General features: G+C 18.3%; 2 protein-coding genes across 2 annotated transcripts; both read left to right on the forward strand.

The window, feature by feature from the left end:
- Positions 1 to 14,526: 14,526 nt before the first annotated feature.
- Positions 14,527 to 14,676, forward strand: CORC01_00200 (uncharacterized protein; the record flags this gene model as incomplete). Its single annotated transcript, XM_022611858.1, has 1 exon — positions 14,527 to 14,676. A coding segment is annotated over one exon (150 nt), but the record flags the coding sequence as incomplete, so codon positions are not given.
- Positions 14,677 to 15,096: 420 nt separating this feature from the next.
- On the forward strand, positions 15,097 to 15,225 carry CORC01_00201 (uncharacterized protein; the record flags this gene model as incomplete). The annotated part of the gene is made up of 1 exon (XM_022611859.1): positions 15,097 to 15,225. A coding segment is annotated over one exon (129 nt), but the record flags the coding sequence as incomplete, so codon positions are not given.
- Positions 15,226 to 26,639: the final 11,414 nt, after the last annotated feature.

Raw genomic sequence — 26,639 nt, forward strand, 5'->3', positions numbered from 1 at the left:
AAACCTATATATTTAAGTTTAATAGGATATTAAGATTCTATAATATATCGGGCCCGTTACGTACCGCTAAGGCTTCGCTAACTTACCTTCTTACTTTTAAATCTTATAAAGCTCGTATTACTTTCTCAATCGCTTACGCTTTCTAAATAATATTAAGCGACGACGGTAATAAAATAGTAGTTTTAAAATACGATTTAAATATTAATAATATTAAAATTAAACCTTACGGTCCGGTAATATCGTTATAATATTTTAATATTACTTATAAATAATCGTTATTTATAAGATTAAGGCTTTTATTTCTAATAATTTTAAACGCTTTTTTTAACTATTAATAAGCTCGTTTAATTTTATTGATATTATAATAAGCCTTAATTAGCACTATTCTTAACTTAATCCTATACGATTTAGTATTTTTTTTAAATTCGATAGATTTAAAATTAATTCCGGCATTAGTTTGTATACCGTTAAATAGGCCTTAATACGTATCGATTTATTACGCTTTTAACGCTACTTAAACCGTTTTTATTTAAAAATCGATAAAGAACTACCCTATTTAAAAAGAAATAGCTAAATCGATTATATAAAAAACTAGCCTATTATTTAAATAAAAAACGTTTATTATTATCTTTTAATCAAAATTAAGCTCGTTATAAATTTTAAACTTAAATCGCCGTAGGCTCTGTGCGTTAATTTAATATTAATAACAAAACTTAATTAAATATTTTATTACCGTAATCTTAATATTATTATTTAATTACTTAAGTAAAATATAGAGCCTTTGAACCGATAAGTAACCGAACTTTTAATAAAAGCGCCGTAGTTTAGTCTTTATAAAATAATAAATCAATAAGATATCGGTCTTAAGCCTTATAAAAACGTAGCCCTATCGTTATTTAATGGTTTTAAATGCTTTATTATTAATAATTTTATTTATAAGGTTTTCAAACGTAATACTAAAGCGATCTATATCTACTAAATATAAAAAAAAATATATTAATAGGTAATATATAAAAAATTATAATACCGAATTAGGTTTAAATATTAACTATTTTAATCCCAACGAGCTATTCGCTTAGTCCGAACGTAATCTTAGCGATACCGGCCTTAGCGGTATTAAGTTCGGCTAAATAAATCTTTTTTAAGGCTTAGAACTGCCCTTCTCCCCCCGTTAACTATTTTAAAACTCTTATATTTAAAATAATCTTTTAAAAAGTCTTTAATCCGTATCGATTATTAATAAAATAGGTTTATATAATCCCTTCTGCTTATTCGGTTAAATTATATAAAAAAGGTCTTAACGCTACTATTAAGCCTATTTTTTCCTCAAAATTACCTCTTTCCTTACTTATTTAAAGTTAAAAATAAGAGGTTTTTGTCTTAAATTAAATTAAAGAGTCTTAAAATTAGGCAATTTTTTTACTAATAGATTATAGCTAGCCGTAGAGGAAAGCCTATTTATTTAAAGCTTTTATAACTTACTTTTTATTAAATATTAAATATTTAATTACCGATAGGGTAAAATAAAGCTATTAGGTTTTATTTAAAACGTTTAAATCCTCGTCGTTATTAATTAAATAAGCAGTTAAATCTTTTATATTTCTAAACCTCACAATAAAATTTATAATCTCGAGCGATTTACTTTTATAATCGATAAAGAACTAATTATATTTAATTAGGTTAGTTTTATTAATAGTTCCCTTCGCCCTTTTATATCGCTTATATATTTCGGTTCTTTCTTTTTTTTAAATAATTATAAAATAATAGCCCTCTTTTTAATATACGTAACACTTCTGAGGTCCGCGGAACCCTGTTATAAAAGGCTTCTAAAGGCCGTCTAGAGCTATTTTTCCGTTTTAGCTTTGCAATTAGGCGCCGTATCTAGCTTCTTTTCCTTTATTATTATAAATACGGTTAACTTAATACTATTAGTGCGGTTCTTCATTAATCTAAAACTATTATTATTTAAGTATCCTAGTTTCGATATTAAACCCGGTTTTAAATTAAGCGTAAAACGCCTCGTAATCGCTAAGTTAGCTTTATAAGGTAAATCTTATTTTATTAACTTATTAAATTATAATTAATAAATAATCGACCTTTTATTCGTCGGTTCCTTTTATTAATAAGGTTTTATTAATCTTATCGATCTATAAAATAAGCTTTTTAAAGATCTTTAATTTACCTTCTATCTCTTTTATTATTAATCTAAACGATAAAGCTTTAAGTTTAATAAGAAACCCTTTTTTTCGATCGTTAATTTTAAAACGGCTTCGAAAGGCGTTAACGATCGCAATAAAATCGTTTTAATCGACTATTATATATATAATTTAATAATAATATTCCTTAACTTTTTTAATAAAAATAATAATAATCGCTAAGTAATATTAATAATTTTAGATCTTAATCTTCTTATAATTAGTATAGAATATAATTAAAATTTCTTATAAAACCTCGTATTTTCCTCTTAAATACTTCTTTTTTTTAAAAAAGATCTTATATAAATCGGTTAACTACCGTACGCTAGCCGTTTTTAAGTTTAAATTTTTATAACCTATTTAAAAAAGGGGATTAAAGCCGTATTAACCGTAGTTAATTAATCGTAATTTAACGCTCGTATTTAATTAAACAGGGCTAAATAGCCTCGTTTTTATTAACGATCCGCTAACCGTAATAAAAGTTTATAAAAATAATAATAACTTTATTTCTAATAATATCCCTCTAATTAATATAGATCTCAAAGCCAAAATAGCTTTATTTATAATTTTAAATAAAAATTCAAGCTTTTTAATCCGCTAAGCAAATTATTTAAATCGACTAATTACTTAGTCAACTTACGTTTTAAATTAAATTAAGAAATTAATTACCCGAACCGTTATTATAAAAGTTTTGTAAGGCTACCTCGTTAGCGTTTAATCTAATAGGACCCTATTATTATAAATAAATCCGTTAAATTCTTTAATAATCCGTTTATTTATAAATTTAAATTAATTATCGAGCTAGTGACCTAAGTTATTAATTATATAGTAAAATAAGGTTCGCTTAGCTAAGTTTTATTTATAATATATTTCGATTATAAAAAATAGTATTATATTAATTTAATCGCTATTAAGATCGTCCGTATCGTTATATAACTACTTTCCTTAATACGCTTAAATATTAATAATAATCTATTAATCCAAAATAAGTACTTTTACCTACGCCCGGCTTAACTCGCTTAAGGTCGTATTACGGTCTATATTAAAACTTAAGGCGATCGTTATATTAATTTTTAACGTATTAAAGTTTAACCCGTTTAGAAATAGCGGCGGCAGCCTCTTATTATTACTCGACTCGTCGTTAAAAGTTAAATCGGTTCCCGCGCCTTAGGTTTACTTTATAATATTCCTTATATTTATCTTTTATTTTATAAATAAGCTTCTAATACCGTTTCTAACTATCGTAAGCTTTTTTAATTTAATTTAAGCGGTTTTACTGTACTTTATTGAAATAGATTATAATTAGTTTAATAACGTCTTAAATATATACGTTTCTCCCTAAATAAATACCTAAGAAGCATATATATTTATTAAATAAATTATTATTATTCGGTAGTTTATTTCCTTTTAAGAAATATAAAAAAACCGTTCTAAATCCGTTCTTAATCTTTTTTTTTCTAAAATTATCTTAGCCTTAGCCTCTTTTTTTAACGCTTATTATTAAATTATAAGGATATTTATTACTTTCGTACGGTAGGTGCTTATAATAAGCTAGTTAAGCTTAGAAATTTTATAATAGCCTCGTTTTTACTTATAGATCGTTATTAAAATAATATTCTGTTTATCTACCTAAAAAAATAATAAAAAAGTTAAAAAAAGGTTAAATTAGATAAGATTTTACAAGGTTTACTTTATATTTTCGATTTCTCTTTTAATCTAATTATTATATAACTTAGGTTCGTTAGGGCTACCTCCTCTACTCTTACCTCTATTAAAAAGCGTAAATATAATCTATTTAAAAAATCTCTTTAATTCTCGATCGCGCGGCGCCTAAATATATCCTTACTAAAGGCTCGTTCTTTACGCTTATAAGATTAAATAGATTACGTAGTTTACTATTTACGTTTTTACTTCGCGTTTATATTTCGTAAGCCGTAAATTAAATATAAATATCGCGTAATCCGGTCGCGATTAATATAAATATAAAATAAATAAATTTATATATTTATTATAAAAAATAAATAAAAAAAAAAGGGTAAAAAGAAGGGTTTTTTAAAGTTAAAAGAAGTAAAAAAAGAAAAGATTTTTTTAACGGTCGGCGGTTAACTTAGGTAGTTCCGTTAATAAATTATTTAAAAATATTATTAATATAATAAACGTTTTTTTTTTAATAGAAGTCTAAAAGATCGGAAATCCTTTATTCTATACGGCGTCAAAAAGTCGTTTCTTTTAATTTTCATAAAAAGTTAAGATAACGCAATTCTTTTATCCTATACGGTATTAAAAGGTCGCCTTTTCTATTTTATAATAGCTTTATTAATTTATAATAATAGTTAAACTATTAATTAGTATTAATTTACGTAATTATAAAGTAATTTATTCGATCGAACCGTGGTAACAAAGGGTTAATTAGTTTTGTATTAATCTCTATATAAAGTGGAAAAGAGAGGTTCTAACCGTGGGTTAGATCGCCGGTTAAACGTTGATATAAAGACCCTCAAATGGCCCCTGCGCTGGCGCTGACTCGAGGTCGAATTGGGCTTCTAATCCGACATATATATTAAAATTTAAATTATAAAATTATTATTATTTTTTATATAAACGATATTTTTATATTTCTTTATAAAAATTATAAATAATACGCGGCTATTATTATTAATATTATAAAAATAATATCTAAATTTTAAAATAAAAAACTTATAAAATTTTATTTAAAAATTCGGATTATATAAAATAAAAAAAATAAAAAAATTTATTTTATATACGACGTTTATATAAAAAAATAGTTAAAAAGTTCGATTTTGTAAATAATATTTATTTAATTATATTATTATTTATAAATAATTTAAAAATATATAAAAATTAATTTATATTTATATAAACAAAAATATATTAAAAAAAGTAAGATTGATTTTTTATATTTTAATATCAATACGTCCGGACTATATATAAACGGTTTTAATATTATTTAAATATTTTAAAAACTTAAGTCTTAAATACTTTTAAATAATAAATTAAATTATTAAATATTTATATAAAATATACTATTTAACGATTTATTATAATATATAAAAAGGTAAAATAAGTTAAAAACTTAATTATAACTTATTTTTATTTATAATTAATAATATTTTATTTATAAATAATAAAACTATAAAAAAGTTATTATAAAAATATATTATAATATTTTTTAATAGCTTAATTTAATAAAAAGCGTTTAAATAATTAATAATAATAACTTTTATAATTAAAATAGAACTTTTTTATTTATAAGAAATTATTAAAAAAATAATAACCTTATAAAGATTTTTTTATAACTTCGTATTTAATTTAAAAGCCTTTTATATAATTTATTATAATAATAAATAAATAATTAAATTAATAATAGCGGATATAAAAAAGGTTTTTATACGCTTATATTATATAAATATTTAAAATATATAGCTTTATTAAAAATATACTATTAATCGTTTAGAAATTAAGTATATAATTATAAAAAATATATTAATAAACGGTCTTATAAAAAGCTTAATTAAAAAGAAATTCCTAAGCTTTAAAACTTATTTAAATCTAATAAATATATAAAAAAGTAGTTATAAAAAAATATAAAAATAAAAAACTAATAATTTAATTATAGCCCGAACCCCGAAAGGCGCTTACCGAAAAGTAATTTACTTTATAAAGCTATATTAAATAAAAATTAACTACCTTATAAAGCTATATTAAAAATAAAAAATAATCAAAATAAAAATAATAATTTTAAAAAGCGTATTTAACTATCATTATTAATAATAGCGTAAATAAATTTTTTTTTTTAATAATATTAAAAATATAATAGTTTTTAATAATAAAATTAATAAAATATATAAAAGCATTATTACTATTATTTTATTAAAAAAACCCGTTTATAATAATAAGTTTAGTTTTTTTTTCAACTTTTTTAAAAAATAAAAAAGTATTTAAAGCCCTCGGCCTTATAAATAATAAAATAAACGTAAATAAAAGTTTAATCTTATTAATTAAAAGTTTATAAAGCGGATTTTTAAAAACTTATATAAAAGTTAATAAAAATATTATTAATTAAAAAGCTTATTAAATAAACCGTAAATAAGTAAATATTAAAAAAAATAATAATATAAATATAACTATTTTAAAAACATTTAGCGTATTTATTTTTAATATAAAAGGCCTTTTTTATAATAATAAAACGTAAATAATATACTTCGGTGCCTTTATTAAATTTTATTAAAACAAAATAAAAAATATAAAAAATAGGATTTAAAATATTAAACTTTTTTTTTATATTTCTGTTTATTATAATAACTTTATTTTTAACTTTATTTTTAAATATAATTATAAATAAAGCCGTATTAATTTTAGATTTAACTAAAGATTTAACTATTTTACTAAGGGTAATATAAATATTAATATTTTCTTTATAGACTATTTAAATATATTAAAAATAACGTTTTAAAAAGCTTAAAAAATTTTTTATAAATTTTAATAATAGCTTTTTTAATAGTGTTATTAAAAACGGCTTTATAACTTATTTTTTTAATTTATTATTTAAATTATTAACGTAAAAGCTTTTTATTTTTAAAATTAATAACGAAAAGATTATTAAAAATTTTTAACTGTTCCCTTTTTTTTATTTCTTTTTTAAGGTCCTTAGGGCTTTTATTAATAAGCTTATTAGTTTTTTTTTTAATAACGGCCTTAGTGGTAGCGTTAATGGCTTTTTTAATAACGACGGTATTAATAATATATTTAGTAACGGCGGTGGTATATGTAGCGGCTTTCTCGGTTTTAATAGCGTAATATTACGACCTAATATATATAACAAACTAAGGACCTGCCCCGCTGCTCTACGGCGGCTACCTCGCTATATATATAATCAAATAATAAAAATATATATATTATTTTAATAAATTAAAAGAATTATAAAAAAGTTACGTAATAATAAAAAGGACCGACGGACGATAAACGGTTTTTAAATATAAACTAATAAAATAAAAATCGATCTATTTTTAAAAAACCGACTTTATAATATCGGTCTTAAATATAAAAGAACTATTTAATAATATATAAGACTTATATATAATATAGATTTAAACTAAGCTTATATTTATAACTTTTATAATTTTTTTAATAATTAACTTCGTATTAAATCTTATAATTACTTTTAACTATCTTTATTAAAAACTTATTTAATAAGATTACGATTAATTACTAAAGCTTTACTTATTTTATAACTTATAAATAATAGCTTTATTAAAGCTATTTTTATAATAATTATTATTTACGAATATTATAGCCCCGATTTCTATTAATATAAACCTTATTACGATTAATTAATTATAATATTTTAATTATTCTTATTTAATAAATCGACTTTATGAAAATTTATTAAATAGTACGAACGATACTTATCGAATTTTTTTTTAATAAAAGTAAAAAACCTTAGGTTTTAGACGCCGAGTTAGCTTAAGTTAAAAGAGACGTAAAAATACTTAATATTAAATATAATTTTAATTAAAATACGGTCTTTAATAAAATAATATACGCCTAAATACGCCGCGTCGTTAATTAAAATATTTAATATAATAAAAAATTAACGGACTTTTTTAATATTATTATTACTTAATTAATAGAATTTTAAATTAAAAACGACCGCGATATTATTAAAATATAAAAAATACTTAACGCTATATTTAAAAAATTTAAAAATAAACGTTAAAAAGCTTTAAACCTCGCTAATTAAATAAATACGTTTCAAAATGCCGTTAATATTATTATTACCCCTTTTAATAAAAAATAATATAAGCTTAAACTTAACGTATTTATTACTTTTAATAAAACTTTTAAAACTTTAAAAAGATTCTTAATTTAAATTAAAAATTTTTAAAACTTTTATTAAAGAGATTTTAATAACGAAATCGAGAAAGTTATATACGTTATTAATTTTTTTAAAAAAACGAGCCTTTAAATAGTTCGAACCCTTTTAAAAAAAAATATTTTAAAAAAAAAACTTTTAATAAATACTTTATTAAAATATAAGATATTTATTATAACTTCGATAAGTTTAAAAAAGTTTTTAAATCGTTTTTCTAAAATCTAAATAAAAAATAGTAAACTAAGCGCGATATATTATAAGTTTAATAAACTAAATTAATAAAAGACTATTTAGCTAAGTTTAAACGCCTTAATACTTAATTTAATCTTATTAATAATATTAAAATTTTTATAACGTATATATATAGCGAGTCGCCCATCATAGCGAGTCGCCCACTTCTAAATACCCTCCTGCTATTTATATAAGTTAATTAAGCTATATTATACGAAATTAATTAGAACTACTTATTAACCTCTTCTTTAGAGGTCTCTTAAACTACTTAATATATTTATATATTATATCTAATTTTTCTATAGTTATTATATTACCGCCCGCGCGATTTAACCCCTTTTATACGAGCACCCTTTTAATATATACTTTCGCTTTTAATATTAATAACCCTTTTTTTTATTCGGATTACTTTAGTTTTAATAATATTAAGTAAGCTTTTAAAACGTAGTTATGTTTTTTTTATTTTTTAGCGTTTATTTAATATCTTATTTACTATACGAAGCCTACGGTATTTAGTTTTAATAAAAGTTAATTTATATACTAACTTATTAATATTTTTAGTTTACAAATTAATAACTTTATATAAATATATTAATAAGCTATATTAATAATTATAAATCCGTTTTTTAAATAAAATAGAATTTCGTACGGTATTATATATTATAATTAGTATTTTTAGGTCTTAAAAGCCTTAGCTATTTAGGCGTAAGTTAAATAATATTAGCGTTTTTAATTTAAAATTTAAATAGGAAATAACTATTTTTAAATTAAAAAATATCATTCTAACTTATTTAAAACCAGCTTATACGTTTTCTTTGCTTATTAAAGTAAAAAAAGCTATTTTAAAAATAAAAAAAAAAGTCGTTTTTAATAATATATATAATTTATATCCGTATTATCTATCTTCTCGATTTTTTTATTATATAAAACTTTTAATAGGCTAAAATAATTAATATTAAAAGGCTAAAGCTCGTATAATAAATAAGGAGGTATGTAAAAAACGATAATATTATGCTTTTTATAATACTTATCGAATTTAATCGATTTATAGCTATTATAGCTATTAAAGATTAAAAGCCGTTTAATACCTTTTATATAAGACTTTATGTATTTTTTAAAATACTTTAACTAATTTAAATCTATTTTATTTATAATCTATTTATTTTTATTAAAATAGATACGTTATTTAAAAAGGAATTAGCTATTAGTATATTATAAACGGAGGTAATATTTACTTTTTATAATAACGTATAGAGGTAACGCCTAGCTATTTATATATATACCCTAAATAATAAAAACTTATTTTTAATTACTAGGCTATTTTATATAAGGCTTTTTATAATAATTAAAAGTTATAATAACTTTTATATACGAAAATATTTTTATTAAAAAGCCCGTCTTATTAAAATTATAGATATTATAATTATATATTCTGTATTTTGTAATCGTATTTTGTATAAAAATAAACTAAGTTTAGATAATTATAAAATCCTTAGTCAATACCTTTTAATAATTAATTTTATATCAAAAACGCGTTTTTAATTATAATTAACGTCGTATAAAGTTCTTTACTTATTATAATCCGATATATGTTACGTCGCGTTTAGTAAAAAGGTAATCGGCTATATTTTATATATCGTTAAGTTATAATAAAAATCCTTAATTAATTAAGTTAATAATTTATTTAAAAATTACGGTTTCTTTTAAAAAAGTTATTTTTTTTTAAATTTATACGAATTTTATATTAAGGTAATAGGCTAACGTATCGGTTATAAAATATTATTTTTAAAATATTATAAATAAAAGCTACTTTTTATACGGATAAATTTAAGTCTTTTTTAATAATTTAAAATGTAAGGATAATATAATTTTTATTTAAAAAAGAATTTATAATTATACGTAAAAAAAAAATAGTTATTAAGATAGAAGGTGTAAAAAGAAAGGAAAATAAGCGACTCGCTATAATAGGCGACTCGCTATATATATACGTTATTTTATTAAGGATTAAAAGATAAAATTAAGGACGAGCTTATTAAAATTAACGAATTAAACGATTTCTTTTAATATACTAAACTCGTAATTAAAATCAATAACCGCTTTTATAAAAAAGAAATAACGATAAAAACTTAATTTAAAACGTAAATATTAATAATAACTTTAATATAATTTTAATTAAAAATACCGCTATAATAAAAATAATAATCCTTAATAAACTACTGTTTATAAGTAATATAGTGGACTTATAAACCTTAATATAACGAAATAAAACTAATCCCGTTAAAAAAAAAATTAAATATTACAATTACGATAAGCTAAGATATATAATTAAAGATTATAAATAGCCTAAACGAATTTAATAACGACCTATTCTTAAGAAATAAATTAATATTATTTCTAAAAAAGTACTTTATAAATTAGTCTCTTAGACCGTATATTATAATAATAATTACTTTATTTATCAAGATAATAAAAAATAATTAAAATAGTATTTTAAAAAACTCTCTAGTAAAACCCTTATTATAATAAATAAATAAAAAATAGTTTAATATTTTAAAATTATTAAAGATTATAATAAGGAGTATATTTAAATATTATTAATAATATACGAAATAATTAAGGTATAACTTATTAGCTTTTTTAATTAAGCGTAAACTTTTACGATAGTAAGAAATAGATTAGAAAAAAGGATAGTAATTAAAAATAAAAACGACCTATTTTAATTAAAAAACGAGATCTTAGCTCGTAAAATACGGATTCTAAGTAAATTTATTTATATAATACGACGAGTATTTAATAAAATAATCTAATATTATAAATAGCGTTTTTTAATAATAAAAAATTATAATAAAAATTATATTTATATTTTAGCTAATTATTATAAAGTTAGCTGATTATTAAAAAAAAAAAAACAATTAGACGTAAAAGTAATATTCGTTTTATTTTAGTAACGACTCTAGAAACGACTAGAGGTTAAGATAAAAAAAGACCTTTTTTAATTAAAATATAAAATCAATAAAAAAATAGATATTATATATTTAGTTTACGGACTTTAGATATTAAAAAAACGTTATTAATAACGCATCGAAAAACTAAACATGGCTTATTATATAATAAATATTTATATTCCTTAATATTTAATTATAAAAACGGTCCTTATTATCTTATAATAATAAATAAAAAAATAGTTTAAAATAATAATAAAAGACGATATGTTCTAATTAAAATAAAACTTTTTTATATTTAAAAAAAGCGCTAAACTAAATAATTTAAATAAAAAAAGTACTAACGATATATTTATAAAACTTAGTACTGAGGGACTGGATTATAACCCCTTTTTAGATAATATTAATATATTAAACTATAAATAATTAATAAGTTAATAATTACTTTATAATTTAGACGAACTTTACGACGTCGCTTAATAACATACTTAATTCAAAATCGATTATAAAATATTACCTAATATTAACGATTTTACTATTAAAAAAAAGCCGATTTAAATAAATAATTAAAATAACAAAAATCTATAAGTTTTTAAAAAGAATGAGATTAGCTTATTAAGCACCTAAAGGATTACCTATATAATTAATATATTTTAAATATATAATTTAATATTAAAATATTTAAAAATTATAAATTATTTTTTAAGAGGAAAGAATTTATTAATAAAGAAATAAACGATATCTACGATATTATTAATATATTATATTTATTTATTAAAAAATAAAAACGTCCCGATTTAATAATAATTACGAATAGTTCATAAAAAAAATAAGTATTAATTTTTAAAATATTAAAAAATTAAATACGTTAATTATAAAAAACGACGAAAAGCGGCTAAAATAAATAAGTTTTTATATTTTATAATATTCGTTAATAAGGAATATTTACGATTTAAATTTTAAATAAATAAATACAATATAAGCGCTATTATTAATAGCGGCGCTTAAAAATTTTTTATTTTATTAAAAATAATAAATAAATATAAATTATTATAAATATAAAAAACGAATTTATGTACTTTACGAATAATAAAAAAAAATTAATTATAACGATAAATATATTAACCGAGAGACTATATACTTTATAATATATATTAATAATTAACTAAAATAACTAAAATATAATATTACGAAAATTAAAAATATCGACGTTATTCTAAAAATTTTATAATTACGAAAATATAATTTATAAATAGATTAAAAAACCGGTTAACTTTATTAAATAAACTTAATTATTAAACGACTTAAGGAAAAAGGTTTTCAACTAAGTTTTATATAATACTTAATAAATAAAAATAAATTAGATATATCGTTTTTATTAAAACGATAAAACTTATTAAGATATTCGTACTCGGTACGGATAATTAAAGATCGGACTTATTTTAAACTATACTTAAAAAGTACCGGATTTATATAAAACTATTCATTTTAAAAGAAAAAATAAGACTATTAAAACATAATAATTAAGATATAAAGATTAAATTAAAAAAAAGAATATAACTTAAGTTTTATTTATTATATTTTATAAATTAATTCGAATGCGACGAACTTAATAAGTATATCGACGATAGACTTAAGAAAAGTTATATAAAACTATTATCTTTTTTAATAGGAGTATTAATTTTCTTCGTATTTAAAAAAAATAAAAAAAAATTAAATTTATAATCGATTATAAAAAATTTAACGAAATTATTAAAAAGAATTACTATTTATTACTTTTTATTATAAAACTTAAAGAAATATTATATAAAACTTAATAATTTCTTATAATAGATTTTAAAAAAGTATTTAATTAAATTAAAATTAAAAAAATAAATAAATAAAAGACGGTATTTTGAATACGTAAAGGACTTTATAAATATTTAGTTATACTTTTTGAACTTATTAACATATTTATTATATTTTAAATAATAATTAATTACGTATTTAAGGAATATGTTAATATTTTCGTAATCGTTTATTTTAATAATATTTTTATTTTCTTTTTTAATTTCAAAATATATAAAAAGTACGTTTATATAATATTTTAAAAACTTTAAAATACGAAGCTTTTTACTAAGTTTAATAAATACGAATTTTATATACAGAAAATAGATTTCCTTAGCTATATAATTATATTAAAATAAATTTATATATAAATATTTAAAATAATAATAGTTAAGGACTAGCCTATACTTATTAACATTAAAAACGTATAGTTATTTTTAAAATTCGTTAACTTTTATTAACGATTTTTTAAAAACTATATTAATATTATTAAACTTTTTAATAATTTAATTAAAAAAAATATTACTTTTATTTAAAATAAAAAATATAAAAAAGCTTTTAATAAAGTTAAAGATTTAGTTACTTCGGAATTAATTATTATAATTCCAGACCTTTAAATATTATTTAAAATTAAGACCGACGCTTCGGACTTCGCTATAAAAACTATTTTAAAATAATAAGATTAATAAAAGAAACTTTATTTTAATATATTTTATTTTAAAACCTTTTATAAAGCGGAACTAAATTAATAAATTTACGATAAAAAATTAATAATTATAATTAAAACTTTTAAAAAATCAAGATTATAACTCTTAAAAACTAAATACAAAATTATTATTTATATAAATTATAAGAATTTTATAAATTTTATAATAAATAAAAATTTAAATAAATAGTAAATTAAATAGAGCAAATTCTTATTTAAATTTAACTTTTAAATTATTTATTAAAAAAGTTGAAATAATAATAAAACGGACGCTTTTAATAAACGATTTAATTATAAAATTACGGTCCTTAAGGAAATATAAGTAATCCTTAAATATAATAATAACGGTAATCTTATATTTATTATAAACCTTTTTATAATAATTAAAAAAACTAAAACTAGCCCATTTAAAAAAATAACTCTTAAGTTTATTATAAAAATTTATAATACTCGAGTATATAGTTATTAAAGTATTATAAAAATATAAAAACGGATTTATAATATTATGATAAATTTATTATAAGAGTAAAAGTCGTTAAAGTTATTAAAAACTATAATATTTATAAAAAAAATAAGAATAGTTTTTATAAATTTTATAAAAAGCTATAACTATTATTAATATTATTAAAAGCATAGTATTTAATTTCTTAAGACTTTATCGTTAAATTACTAAAATTTAAAAAACTACTTACGAATATATAATATAATAATATTTTAATTATTATTAACCGACTTATTAAATTTATTTATTTTATATTATATAAGAAAGTAAGTAATATTAAGGAATTAATATATATTTTCTTTAAAATAATTATTATTAATTATAGTTTACTTAAAGAAATAGTTTTTAATAAAGATAAACTATTTACCGCTAAGTTTTAAAGATTATTAATCTCATAACTCGGTATAAATTATAAACTATTAACCTTTTTTTACTTATAAATCGATAAATAAATAGAAAAAATTAATTAGATTTTTAAAATATACCTCCGTTACTATATAAATTATAATTAAAATAATTAAGTATTATTATTATTAATAGCTTAGTTTATATATAATAACGTAGTTAATAAAAATAAAAAAAAATCCCTTTTTTATTTTAATTATAGATTTTAATTAATTATATATAAAAAAGTACGTAAAGGACTATAGGTTATAAAAGCCATAATAAACGTAAATAAACTTAAAAAAATCTAAAAAAAAGCCTCTTTAAACCTCGAGTTTATATAATAATATATAAAAAAATACGCCGATAAATTAAAAATTAATAAACTAATTTTAAAAAAAAGAAATAACGTATAATTTTTTTATTATAATATTAAAACGAAGCGATTAAACAATAAATTAAATTATAAAAAACTTAAACTTTTTAAAATTATTAAAAAAGTTTTACTAATTAATTTTAAATTAAAACTCTTAAATACGATATAATATTATTTAGTTTTTTATATTTTACTCCTCGAGCTAATATTTAAAAGTTTATATATAAAAGATCGTATTATCGTTGAATTTAACAAATTAAAATATAAAATCGAATAAATTATTGACTATCGAATTTAAAAAAAATAATAAAAATATTTTATTAAATAAAAAGATTATAAATATAAAGATAATATATAAGAACTTATTACGAATTTTTAAAACTCTTAATAACTTTTTAAAAATTATTAAAAAACGGAATTAACGGTTTTAAAAACGCGAATTCGTTATTAAACCTGAAAAAGGATTAATTTATATTATTAAAAACCTATATGAATTATAATTCCTTGATTATTTTACATTTATATATATTTAATATAAATTTTAAAATATCGGACTTATTTACTTTTTATATCCTTTAAAAAAAAGTCTTAATTTAACGATCCTATATTAACTTCCGAGTCTTTTAAATACGAAATAAACGATTAATAGTAATTATTATTAATAATTAAAAACGGGCTAGCTTTTTATAAAGTTTTAAAAGTTCTTTACTCGCCTTTTTTTTTTTTTTTTTAAATATTAAGTTTTTAAATTATAATTATTAATAATTACGAATATAATAAAAAATAAAAAGTTAATTTATAAATCGATATTATTAATACCTTATTACAAAGCTTCTTTACTTCTATATAAATTTAATAATAAAAAGACCCTTTACTAAATTAATACGTAATTTTAATATAAAAATAATAAATATAAAATATATTAATATTAATTAAATAAGTTTTAATAAACTTTAAAAATACTAAACGTTTACGATCTTTTATTTTTATTTTTTTAACTTTTATTTTAACGCTCGATTTTTCTACGTAATTTAATATAATATTAATATTATAAAAAATAATAAATTAATAATTTAATAAGCCCTAACCTAGGCTACGGATATTTATTTATAAATTTATAAAACTAAATTTTTTAAAAAAAAATTTAATATTATAATTTAATATATATAATAAACTAAAGACTTACCCTACTACTCTACGGCGGCTACTTTACTATATATATAATTAAATAATAAAAATATATATATTATTTTAATAAATTAAAAGAATTATAAAAAAGTTATTTAATAATAAAAAGGATTAACGGACGATAAGCGGTTTTTAAATATAAATTAATAAAATAAAAATCGGTTTATTTTTAAAAGACCGATTTTATAATATCGGTCTTAAATATAAAAAAACTATTTAATAATATACGGGACTTATATATAATATAGATTTAAGCTAGGCTTATATTTATAATTTCTATAGCTTTTGTAGTAATTAACTTTATATTAAATCTTATGATTATTTTTAGCTATTTTTATTAAAAACTTATTTAATAAGATTACGATTAATTACCGAAGCCTTACTTACTTTACGACTTATAAATAATAGCTTTATTAAAACTATTCCTATAACGATTATTATTTACGAATATCGTAGCCCCGAGTTTTGTTAATATAAACCTTATTACGATTAACTAGCCGTAATACGTAAGCGGCTTAAGTACGCTCGGCGGCGCCCTTTTTAGTAAGGGTAATGCCGGCTATTATATATATATATATATATTTAATTATTATATTATAATTTATTAATATTAAAAAAAGGTTATATAAAGTTAAAAACTAATTTAAAAAACTTATAAAAACAATTTATAAAAAGGTTATAAAAAACAAATTTAATAAAAAGGCGGGTAATAAAAAAAAGCAATTTTTATTACTTATTAACCTATTTAAATAATATCCTAACGACCGACTTTATAATAATTTATTTACTAATAAATATATATAATAATAATAATAACGCGCTTATATAAATATATTATAACTCTATTATTTATAAAATAATATAAAATTACTATTCTTAACGAGTTTTTTTTATTAAACTTATTTTTTTTTACTAATTATTTTTATATTTATTTAAAAAAGATGTAAAAAAAATTTATATATACAATTTAGTTATGAATAGTTTTATAATTAAAAAGGTATATTATAAAAAGTCTAACATATAGCTATATATAGCTAAGGTAGTACTCGTTTAAATACGCTTATTAACCTATTTCTTAAGCGCTTTTAGACGGTAAATTTATTTAATTAATTTATAAAATATCCTCTTAAAAGGATAAGTATTTTAGATTATAAAAACTTCGTTTCTATGCTCCTGGCCTGTATTATATTATTAAATTTATATAATTAAAAAAGCAATTTGACGATTTCGTAATAGTATATAATACGCCGATAAAAGTAATATTTATAATTCTTTTTCCGTTTTTTTTAAGCCTTTTTTATATAATTTATCTTTTTATATATACCGTAGTTATTTTATTATTAATAAATTGTTTTAAGCCTAGGTTTAGGTTTTATTTAGTAAAAACGTTTCTTAAATTATTTTCGTTATTAATTTAACGGATTTTAAAAATCTTATTTTGTTCATATAATTATTATAAAGTTATAATATCGATCATTAGCCTCTTTTTTTTAATAGTACCTAGCTTAACGAGGCATTTATATAATAAATAAAAATCTATATAAATAATCGTTAGTATTATAAATAAAGTTAATCGATTTATAATCCGTTTAAGTATAATAGAGATCGCGTAAGTAAAGTCGATATTATTAACTATCCTGTAGACCTTAGAGGCTAAAACGCTTTTAATTATTTTTTTATTTTTAATTAATAAATAATAAACGATATTGCCGTATATTATAAATTCGTCGTCTTTTATAACCTCGTTTATTAAAATAATAATATATTTAAGTTAAGAGGTTAGATTTACGTTATATATAAACGATTTATTAATAAAAATATAAAGCTTAGTAAAGGCTAAATTTAATAAATAATAAATTAGCCCGCGATCTAAGTTTATTATTTACTAACTTAGCCGTTTATTTAATATAATAATATTTTTTTTAATTAAATTTATAATTTACGCTACTTTTACGGTATCGAACGTTATTTTTAATTAAAAAATATTAATAATATACGATCTTTTTATTTATTTTATTTAATATTTTTTTTACTAATTAAATAATATAAAGTTAACGAAAGTAATTTTTTTTTTATTTTTTTAATAAAAAATAACGGTATTACTTTTAATTATAAAGATCCCGCTATTAAACGTTAGTAAATAATTAGTAGTAAAGATCTCTTTTAATTTAATAATAAATCCGGCCTTTTTAAACTTTTTATTTTCCTTTTATATAAATTCGATATTAAATACGCTTAATATATCGTCGGTTTATATATTAATAATCCTATAAAGTCCTTTTAAATAATTAAAAATTAATAAATATAAATTATAAGTTAATATAATTATACTTAGCTATTTAATATAGAAATCGTAATAAGTCGCTTATTAATAGGTTTTCGATTTTATTAATTTATATAATAGTTTAAGTATTTCGATAATCGTACTTTTTAAATATTTACTAATTATTTTTTTTAAAAAGTAAGTAAAGATTTTTTATGTTAAATTAGTAGCGGATTGCGTATATATTTACGTAATATCTTTATTTTATATATAATATCCGTTTTGAATAAAAAAAAGGATTAAAATTAGTATTAATTATTAGCTATTTTTTTAAACCGTCGGCGATTATATAAAAAATTTTATTTTTTTAATATCGCTATATTTTTAGATTACGTAACGAGATTTTTTATACGGCGTATTAGTTCTTTTATTTTTAATTTTTTAAATTATATATAATTTAAAAATCTATAGATTAGTATATTTATTTAGATCGTATAAAATAAAGCGATATATACTTCGATTTCGTAAGGTTTTTATTTTAACGATATTTAAAGCCTCGTAAGGCTTACTTTTTATAATAAGAATCCTTTTTTTTTATAGTTTAAAAGCTAGTTCGAAATTCTTTTTTTTAGCTAAATAGAAAATATCGATATAATTATTAATTAATCTATTATAGTTAAAAAGCTATAGAATTAAGTTTTTTTAAAGCCGACTTTGCCGCCGTCGCGGCGGATTTAATAATTAATTATCTAATTTATTAATTACGATAATCTTATTAAAAACGATTTTTAATTAATCGATTTAATCTTTACTTTTTTAAATAAGAGGTAACTATTCGACCTCTTTTAACTCTTTTCTTTTTTCTTTATAAATTATCTTTTTATTTATTTAATTATATAATCGGATCGCCGTTATTACGACTTTAAATAGTTAGTCTCGATTTTTTATAATTATATAAAAGCGCTTATCGATAGAGATTAAATTATATAATCTAGTCTATTTATTTATAATATCTTTCTAAATTTATATATTTAAATTTAATAAAATATTAAGATTTTATAATATATTAAGCCCGTTATATATTACTAAGGCTTCGCTAACCTACCTTTTTACCCTTAGATCTTATAAAGTTCGTATTACTTTCTTAATTATTTATACTTTTTAAATAATATTAAGCGACGGCGGCGACGAAGTAGTAGTTTTAAAATATAATTTAAATATTAATAGCGTTAAAATTAAACCTTATAATCCGGTAGTATTATTATAATACTTTAATACTATTTATAAATAATTATTATTTATAAAATTAAGGCTTTTATTTTTAATAATTTTAAACGCTTTTTTTAACTATTAATAAGCTTATTTGATTTTATTAATATTATAATAGGCCTTAACTAATATTATTTTTAATTGGATTTTATATAATTTAATATTCTTTTTAAATTTAATAAATTTAAAATTCGTTCTGGTATTAATTTGTATATTATTAGGTAGGCCTTAATATATATTAATTTACTACGCTTTTAATATTACTTAAACCGTTTTTATATAAAAATCAGTAAAAAACTACCCTATTTAGAAAAAAGTAATTAAATTAATTATATAAAAAACTAATTAGCTATTTAAATAAAAAACGTTTATTATTATTTTTTAATTAAAGTTAAGCTCGTTATAAATTTTAAATTTAAATCGCCGCGGGCTTTATACGTTTATTTAATATTAATAATAGAACTTAATTAAATATTTTATTATTATGATTTTAATATCGTTATTTAATTACTTAAGTAGAGTATAAAACTTTTAAACCGATAAATAACCGAACCTTTAATAAAAGCGCTATAGTTTAGTCTTTATAAAATAACAAATTAATAAAATATTAGTCTTAAACTTTATAAAAACGTAGCCTTATTATCATTTAATAATTTTAAAAGCTTTACTATTAATAATCTTATTTATAAAGTTTTTAAATATAATATTAAAGCGATTTATATTTACTAAGTATAAAAAAAAAATATTAATAAATAATATATAAAAAGTTATAATACTAAATTAGGTTTAAATATTAACTATTTTAATCCCGACGAGCTATTTATTTAGTCCGAACGTAATCTTAACGATACCGGCTTTAGTAATATTAAATTTAGCTAAATAAATTTTTTTTAAAACTTAAAACTACCTTTTTCTTTTTATTAATTATTTTAAAACTCTTATATTTAATATAATCTTTCAAAAAGTTTTTAATTCATATCGATTATTAATAAAATAAATCTATACGATCCTTTTTATTTAGTTAATTAAATTATATAAAAAAGGTTTTAATGCTATTACTAAGCCTATTTTTTTTTTAAAATTACCTTTTTTTTTATTTATTTAAAGTTAAAAATAAGAGGTTTTTATTTTAGATTAGATTAAAAAGTTTTGAGGTTAAGTAATCTTTTTATTAATAGATCGTAGCTAGTCGTAAAGGAAAGCTTATTTATTTAAAACTTCTACGGCTTGCTTTTTATTAAATATTAAATAATTAGTTATTAACAAAGTAAAATAAAGCTATTAAGTCTTATTTAAAACGTTTAGATCCTTATTATTATTAATTAAATAAACGGTTAGATTTTTTATATTTTTAAACCTTATAATAAAGTTTATAACCTCGGGCGATTTACTTTTATAATCAATAAAAAACTAATTATATTTAATTAAATTAGTTTTATTAACGGTTCTTTTTACCTTTTTATATCGCTTGTATACTTCGGTTTTTTTTTAAATAACTATTAAATTAATAGCCTTTTTTTTAATATACATAGTACTTTTAAAATCTATGGAACTTTATTATAAGAGGCTTTTAAAGGCCGTCCGGAGCTATTTTTTTATTTTAATTTTATAATCGGGCGCCGTATTTAATTTTTTTTCTTTTACCGTTATAAATACGGTTAATTTAATATTATTAATATAATTCTTCATCGATCTAAAATTATTATTATTTAGGTATTTTAGTTTTAATATTAAACCCGGTTTTAAATTAAATATAAAGCGCTTTATAATTATTAAGCTAGTTTAATAAAATAAATATTATTTTATTAACTTGTAAAATTATAATTAATAAATAATCGACCTTTTATTTATTAATTCCCTTTATTAATAAGGTTTTATTAATTTTATCGATCTATAAAATAAGCTTTTTAAAGATTTTTATTTTTAGTTTACCTTTTATTTTTTTTATTATTAATCCGAACGATAAGGTTTTAAGTTTAATAAGAAGCCCTTTTTTTTAATTATTAATTTTAAAACGGCTTTAAAAAGCGTTAATAATCGTAATAAAGTCGTTTTAATTAAATATTATATATATATATGATTTAATAATAATATTCTTTAGCTTTTTCAATAAAAACGATAATAATTCTTAAATAATATTAATAGTTTTAGATTTTAGTTTTTTAATAATTAATATAAAATATAATTAAAATCTCTTATAAAACTTTATATTTTCCCCTTAAATACTTCTTTTTTTTAAAAAAGATTTTATTTAAATCGGTTAGTTATTATACGTTAGCCGCTTTTAAATTTAAATCTTTACGGCTTATTTAAAAAAAGGGATTAAACCAGTGTTAATTATAATTAATTAATCGCAATTTAATATTTTTATTTAATTAAATAAAGTTAAATAGCCTCGTTTTTACTAACGATTTGCTACCTATAATAAAAGTTTATAAAAATAATAATAACCTTATTTTTAATAATATCTTTTTAATTAGTATAGATTTTAAAGCCGAAATAGCTCCGTTTATAATTTTAAATAAAAATTCGGGCTCTTTAATCTGTTAAATGAATTATTTAAATCGATTAATTACTTAGTTAATTTACGTTTTAAATTAAATTAAGAAATTAGTTATTTAAACCGTTATTATAAAGGTTTTATAAAACTATTTCGTTAGCGTTTAGTTTAATAAGACCTTATTATTATAAATAAATCTATTAAACTTTTTAATAATCTATTTATTTACGAATTTAAATTAATCGTTAGGCTAATAGCCTAGGTTATTAATTATATAATAAAATAAAGTTCGCTTAGCTAAATTTTATTTATAATATATTTCGATTATAAATAGTAACGCCGTATTAATTTAATTATTACCGAGATCGTCCGTATCATTATATAACTATTTTTTTTAATATATTTAGATATTAATAGTAATTTATTAATTTAAAATAAATACTTTTACTTACGTTTAGCTTAACTCGCTTAAGGTCGTATTACGGCCTATATTAAAATTTAAAACGATCGTTATATTAATTTTTAATATACTAAAATTTAACTTGTTTAAAAATAGTAATAATAACCTTTTATCGTCGCTCGACTTATTATTAAAAATTAAATTAATTCCCGCGCCTTAGGTTTATTTTATAATATTTTTTTATATTTATCTTTTATTTTATAAATAAGCTTTTAATACCGTTTTTAATTATTATAAGCTTTTTTTATTTAATTTAAACGGTTTTATTATATTTTATTAAAATAAATTATAATTAATTTAATAACGTTTTAAATATATACGTTTCTTTTTAAATAAATACCCGGGAAGTGTATACGTTTATTAAACAAATTATTATTATTTAATAATTTATTTCTTTTTAATAAATATAAAAAGACCGTTTTAAATCCGTTTTTAATCTTTTTTTTTTAAGATTACTTTAGCCTTAGCCTTTTCTTTTAACGCTTATTATTAAATTATAAGGATACTTATTACCTTTATATAATAAATACTTATAATAGGTTAATTAAATTTAAAAATTTTTATAATAGCCTCGTTTTTATTTATAAATCGTTATTAAAGTAGTATTCTATTTATTTATTTAAAAAAGTAGTAAAAGAGTTAAAAAAGAGGTTAAATTAAATAAGATCCTACGAGGTTTACCCTATATTTTTAATCTCTTTTTTAATCTAATCGTTATATATTTTAAGTTCATTAGGGCTGCCTTTTTTACTTTTACTTTTATTATAAAGCGTAAATATGATTTATTTAAAAGATTTTTTTAATTATTAATCGTACAGCGCTTATATATATCCTTATTAAAGGCTTATTTTTTACGTTTATAAAATTAAATAAATTATATAATTTATTATTTACGTTTTTATTTTATATTTAGATTTTATAAACTATAAAATAAATATAAATATCGCGCGATCCGATTATAATTAATATAAATATAAAATAAATAAATTTACATATTTATTATAAAAAATAAATAAAAAAAAAAGTAAAAAAAAGGGTTTTTTAAAATTAAAAAGGTATAAAAAAGAAGGATTTTTTTAATAATTAGTAATTAACCTAAGCGGTTTTATTAATAGATTATTTAAAAACATTATTAATATAATAAACGCCTTTTTTTAATAAAAATTTAGAAAATCGAAAATTTTTTATTCCGTACGACGTTAAAAAGTCGTTTCTTTTAGTCTTTATAAAAAGTTAAAATAATACGATTTTTTTATCTTATACGGTATTAAAAAGTCGCCTTTTTTATTTTATAATAGCTTTATTAATTTATAATAATAGTTAAACTATTAATTAATATTAATTTACGTAATTATAAAGTTATTTATTTAATCGAATTATAATAATAAAAAGTTAATTACTTTTATATTAATCTTTACGTAAAGTGGAAAAAAAAGGTTTTAATCGTTAATTAAATCGCCGGTTAAACGTTAATATAAAGACCCTTAGATGGCCCCTACGCTAGCGCTGACTCGAGGTCGAATTAGGCTTCTAATCCGACACTTATTTATATTATCGTTACGTTTTTATTAAAAAAATAATAATTATAATAAAAAGCTTTTTATAACTCTTTTAATAAATTAAATAGTTATAATTTTAATAATTAATTTATAAATTCTTTTTTAATATTATTATAAATTATAAAATAATAGCGTTTTAATTTATTACTTAGGTTTTTAATATTATATTATCTCTTATATTGCGTTATTAAGGCGATAATAAAGCATTTTATAAAATATATTTATTACTAAAAATTTTAATTTTATATTAATATTAAATAATAAGGTCGTTAATTAGATTATTATTAGCTTTTTATATTTTTCTATTTATTAAATAAAGTATTTTTTTAATTATTTATTTATCAATAATACGTCGGCCTCGGCTTATTATAATAAATAATATTTATAATTTATTAATATTTATATTTATATAATTAAAAAAATTAAATATATTTTCGCCGTTTTATTAATTATTATATCCGTTATTTTTAAATTATATTAATATTTTTTTTATACTTATTATATTAATTTATAAAAACTTAAGAATTATAATAATATAATAAAATATTTAAATTAAAAAAGATATAAAAATAAATATATCGTAATTTTAAAATTTAAATTTTAAAATTTATAAAACTATCGTTAGTTTTTTAAAATTTAATTTAATTTAATAAGGTAAAAAATTTATTAAGCCGTCGCTATTTAAATATAAAAATACTAAGTTAATATAGCGCGTGGCAGCGGTATTTTTATATTAAAAATTTATAAAATTATTATAGGTTTTTTAAAATTTAATTTAGTTTAATAAAGTTAAAAAGTTATTAAATTATTATTTTTTAAACATAAAATATTTAAGTTAATATAATACTTAGTAGTAATATTTTTATAATTGTTTTTTTATTTATTTTTACTTTTTATTTATTTTAATACGTTTTAATTTTATAATTATAATAATATAGCTAAGTACTTAAATATTACGACCTAACACGCATTACTAAACTAGGGCCCTGCCCTATAAGACCTACGGCGGCTACCACACTATATATATAATAAATAAAAACTTAAACGGCCTCCCTTAGGACGAAAGAACTATAAATAAGTTATATAACTACGATCGTACAATAAAATAAAAAACGGACGCTCATAAATAAATAAAATAAGCGATTATAAAAATATAAAACGGACGACCGTTTAGTAAATAATCGGATAATAGTAAATAAAATATTATAAAAAATATATTTATAATTAAAATTTATATATAAGATAGCCCGAGCTAAGTTTAAAAACAGATTTCTATAGCTTTTTTAATAATTAATTTTTATATTAGATTTAATAATTACTTTTAACTATCTTTATTAAAAACTTATTTAATAAGATTATAATTAATTATTAAAATCTTATTTATCTTACGATTTATAAATAATAACTTTACTAAAGCTATTTTTATAACGACTATTATTTATAAATATCGCAGCCCCGACTTTTATTAATATAAACCTTATTACGATTAGCCGATCGTAATACTTTAATTACTCCTATTTAATAAGTCGATTCTATAAAAACTCACTAAATAATACGAATAATATTTATCGAATCCTCTTTTAATAAAAATAAAAAGCCCTAGGCTTTAAATACTAAGCTAGCTTAAGCTAAAGGAGACGTAAAGATATTTAATATTAAATATAACTTTAACGGGGACGCGGTCTTTAATAAGATAACGTACGCCTAAATACACCGTATTATTAATTAAAGTATTTAATATAATAAAAAATTAATAAACCTCTTTAATACTATTACTACCCGATTAATAAAAGCTTAAGCCAAAAACGACCGCGACATTACCGAAATATAAAAAATATTTAATATTATATTTAAAAAACTTAAAAATAAACGTTAAAAAGCCTTAAACCTTATTAATTAAATAAATATATTTTAAAATACTATTAATATCGTTATTACCCTTTTTAATAAAAAATAATAAAAGCTTAAACTTAATATACTTATTACTTTTAATAGGACCTTTAGAACTTTAAAAAGATTCTTAATTTAAATTAAAAACTTTTAGAATTTTTATTAAAAAATTTTTAATAACGAAATCGAGAAGGTCGTATATACTATTAGCTTTTTTAAAAAATAAGTTTTTAAATAATTCGAACCCTTTTAAAAAAAATATTTTAAAAAAAAAACTTTTAATAAATACTCTATCAAAGTACGATATATTTATTATAATTTCGATAGGTTCGAAAAAGCTTTTAAATCGTTTTTTTAAAATCTAAATAAAAAATAATAAGCTAAGCGTAATATATTATAATTTTAATAAATTAAATTAATAAAAAACTATTTAGCCGAGTTTAAACGCCTTAAT

The sequence above is a fragment of the Colletotrichum orchidophilum genome (assembly GCF_001831195.1).
Source record: "Colletotrichum orchidophilum strain IMI 309357 chromosome Unknown Scaffold_2.1, whole genome shotgun sequence".
NCBI classification, from domain to species: Eukaryota; Fungi; Ascomycota; class Sordariomycetes; order Glomerellales; family Glomerellaceae; genus Colletotrichum; species Colletotrichum orchidophilum.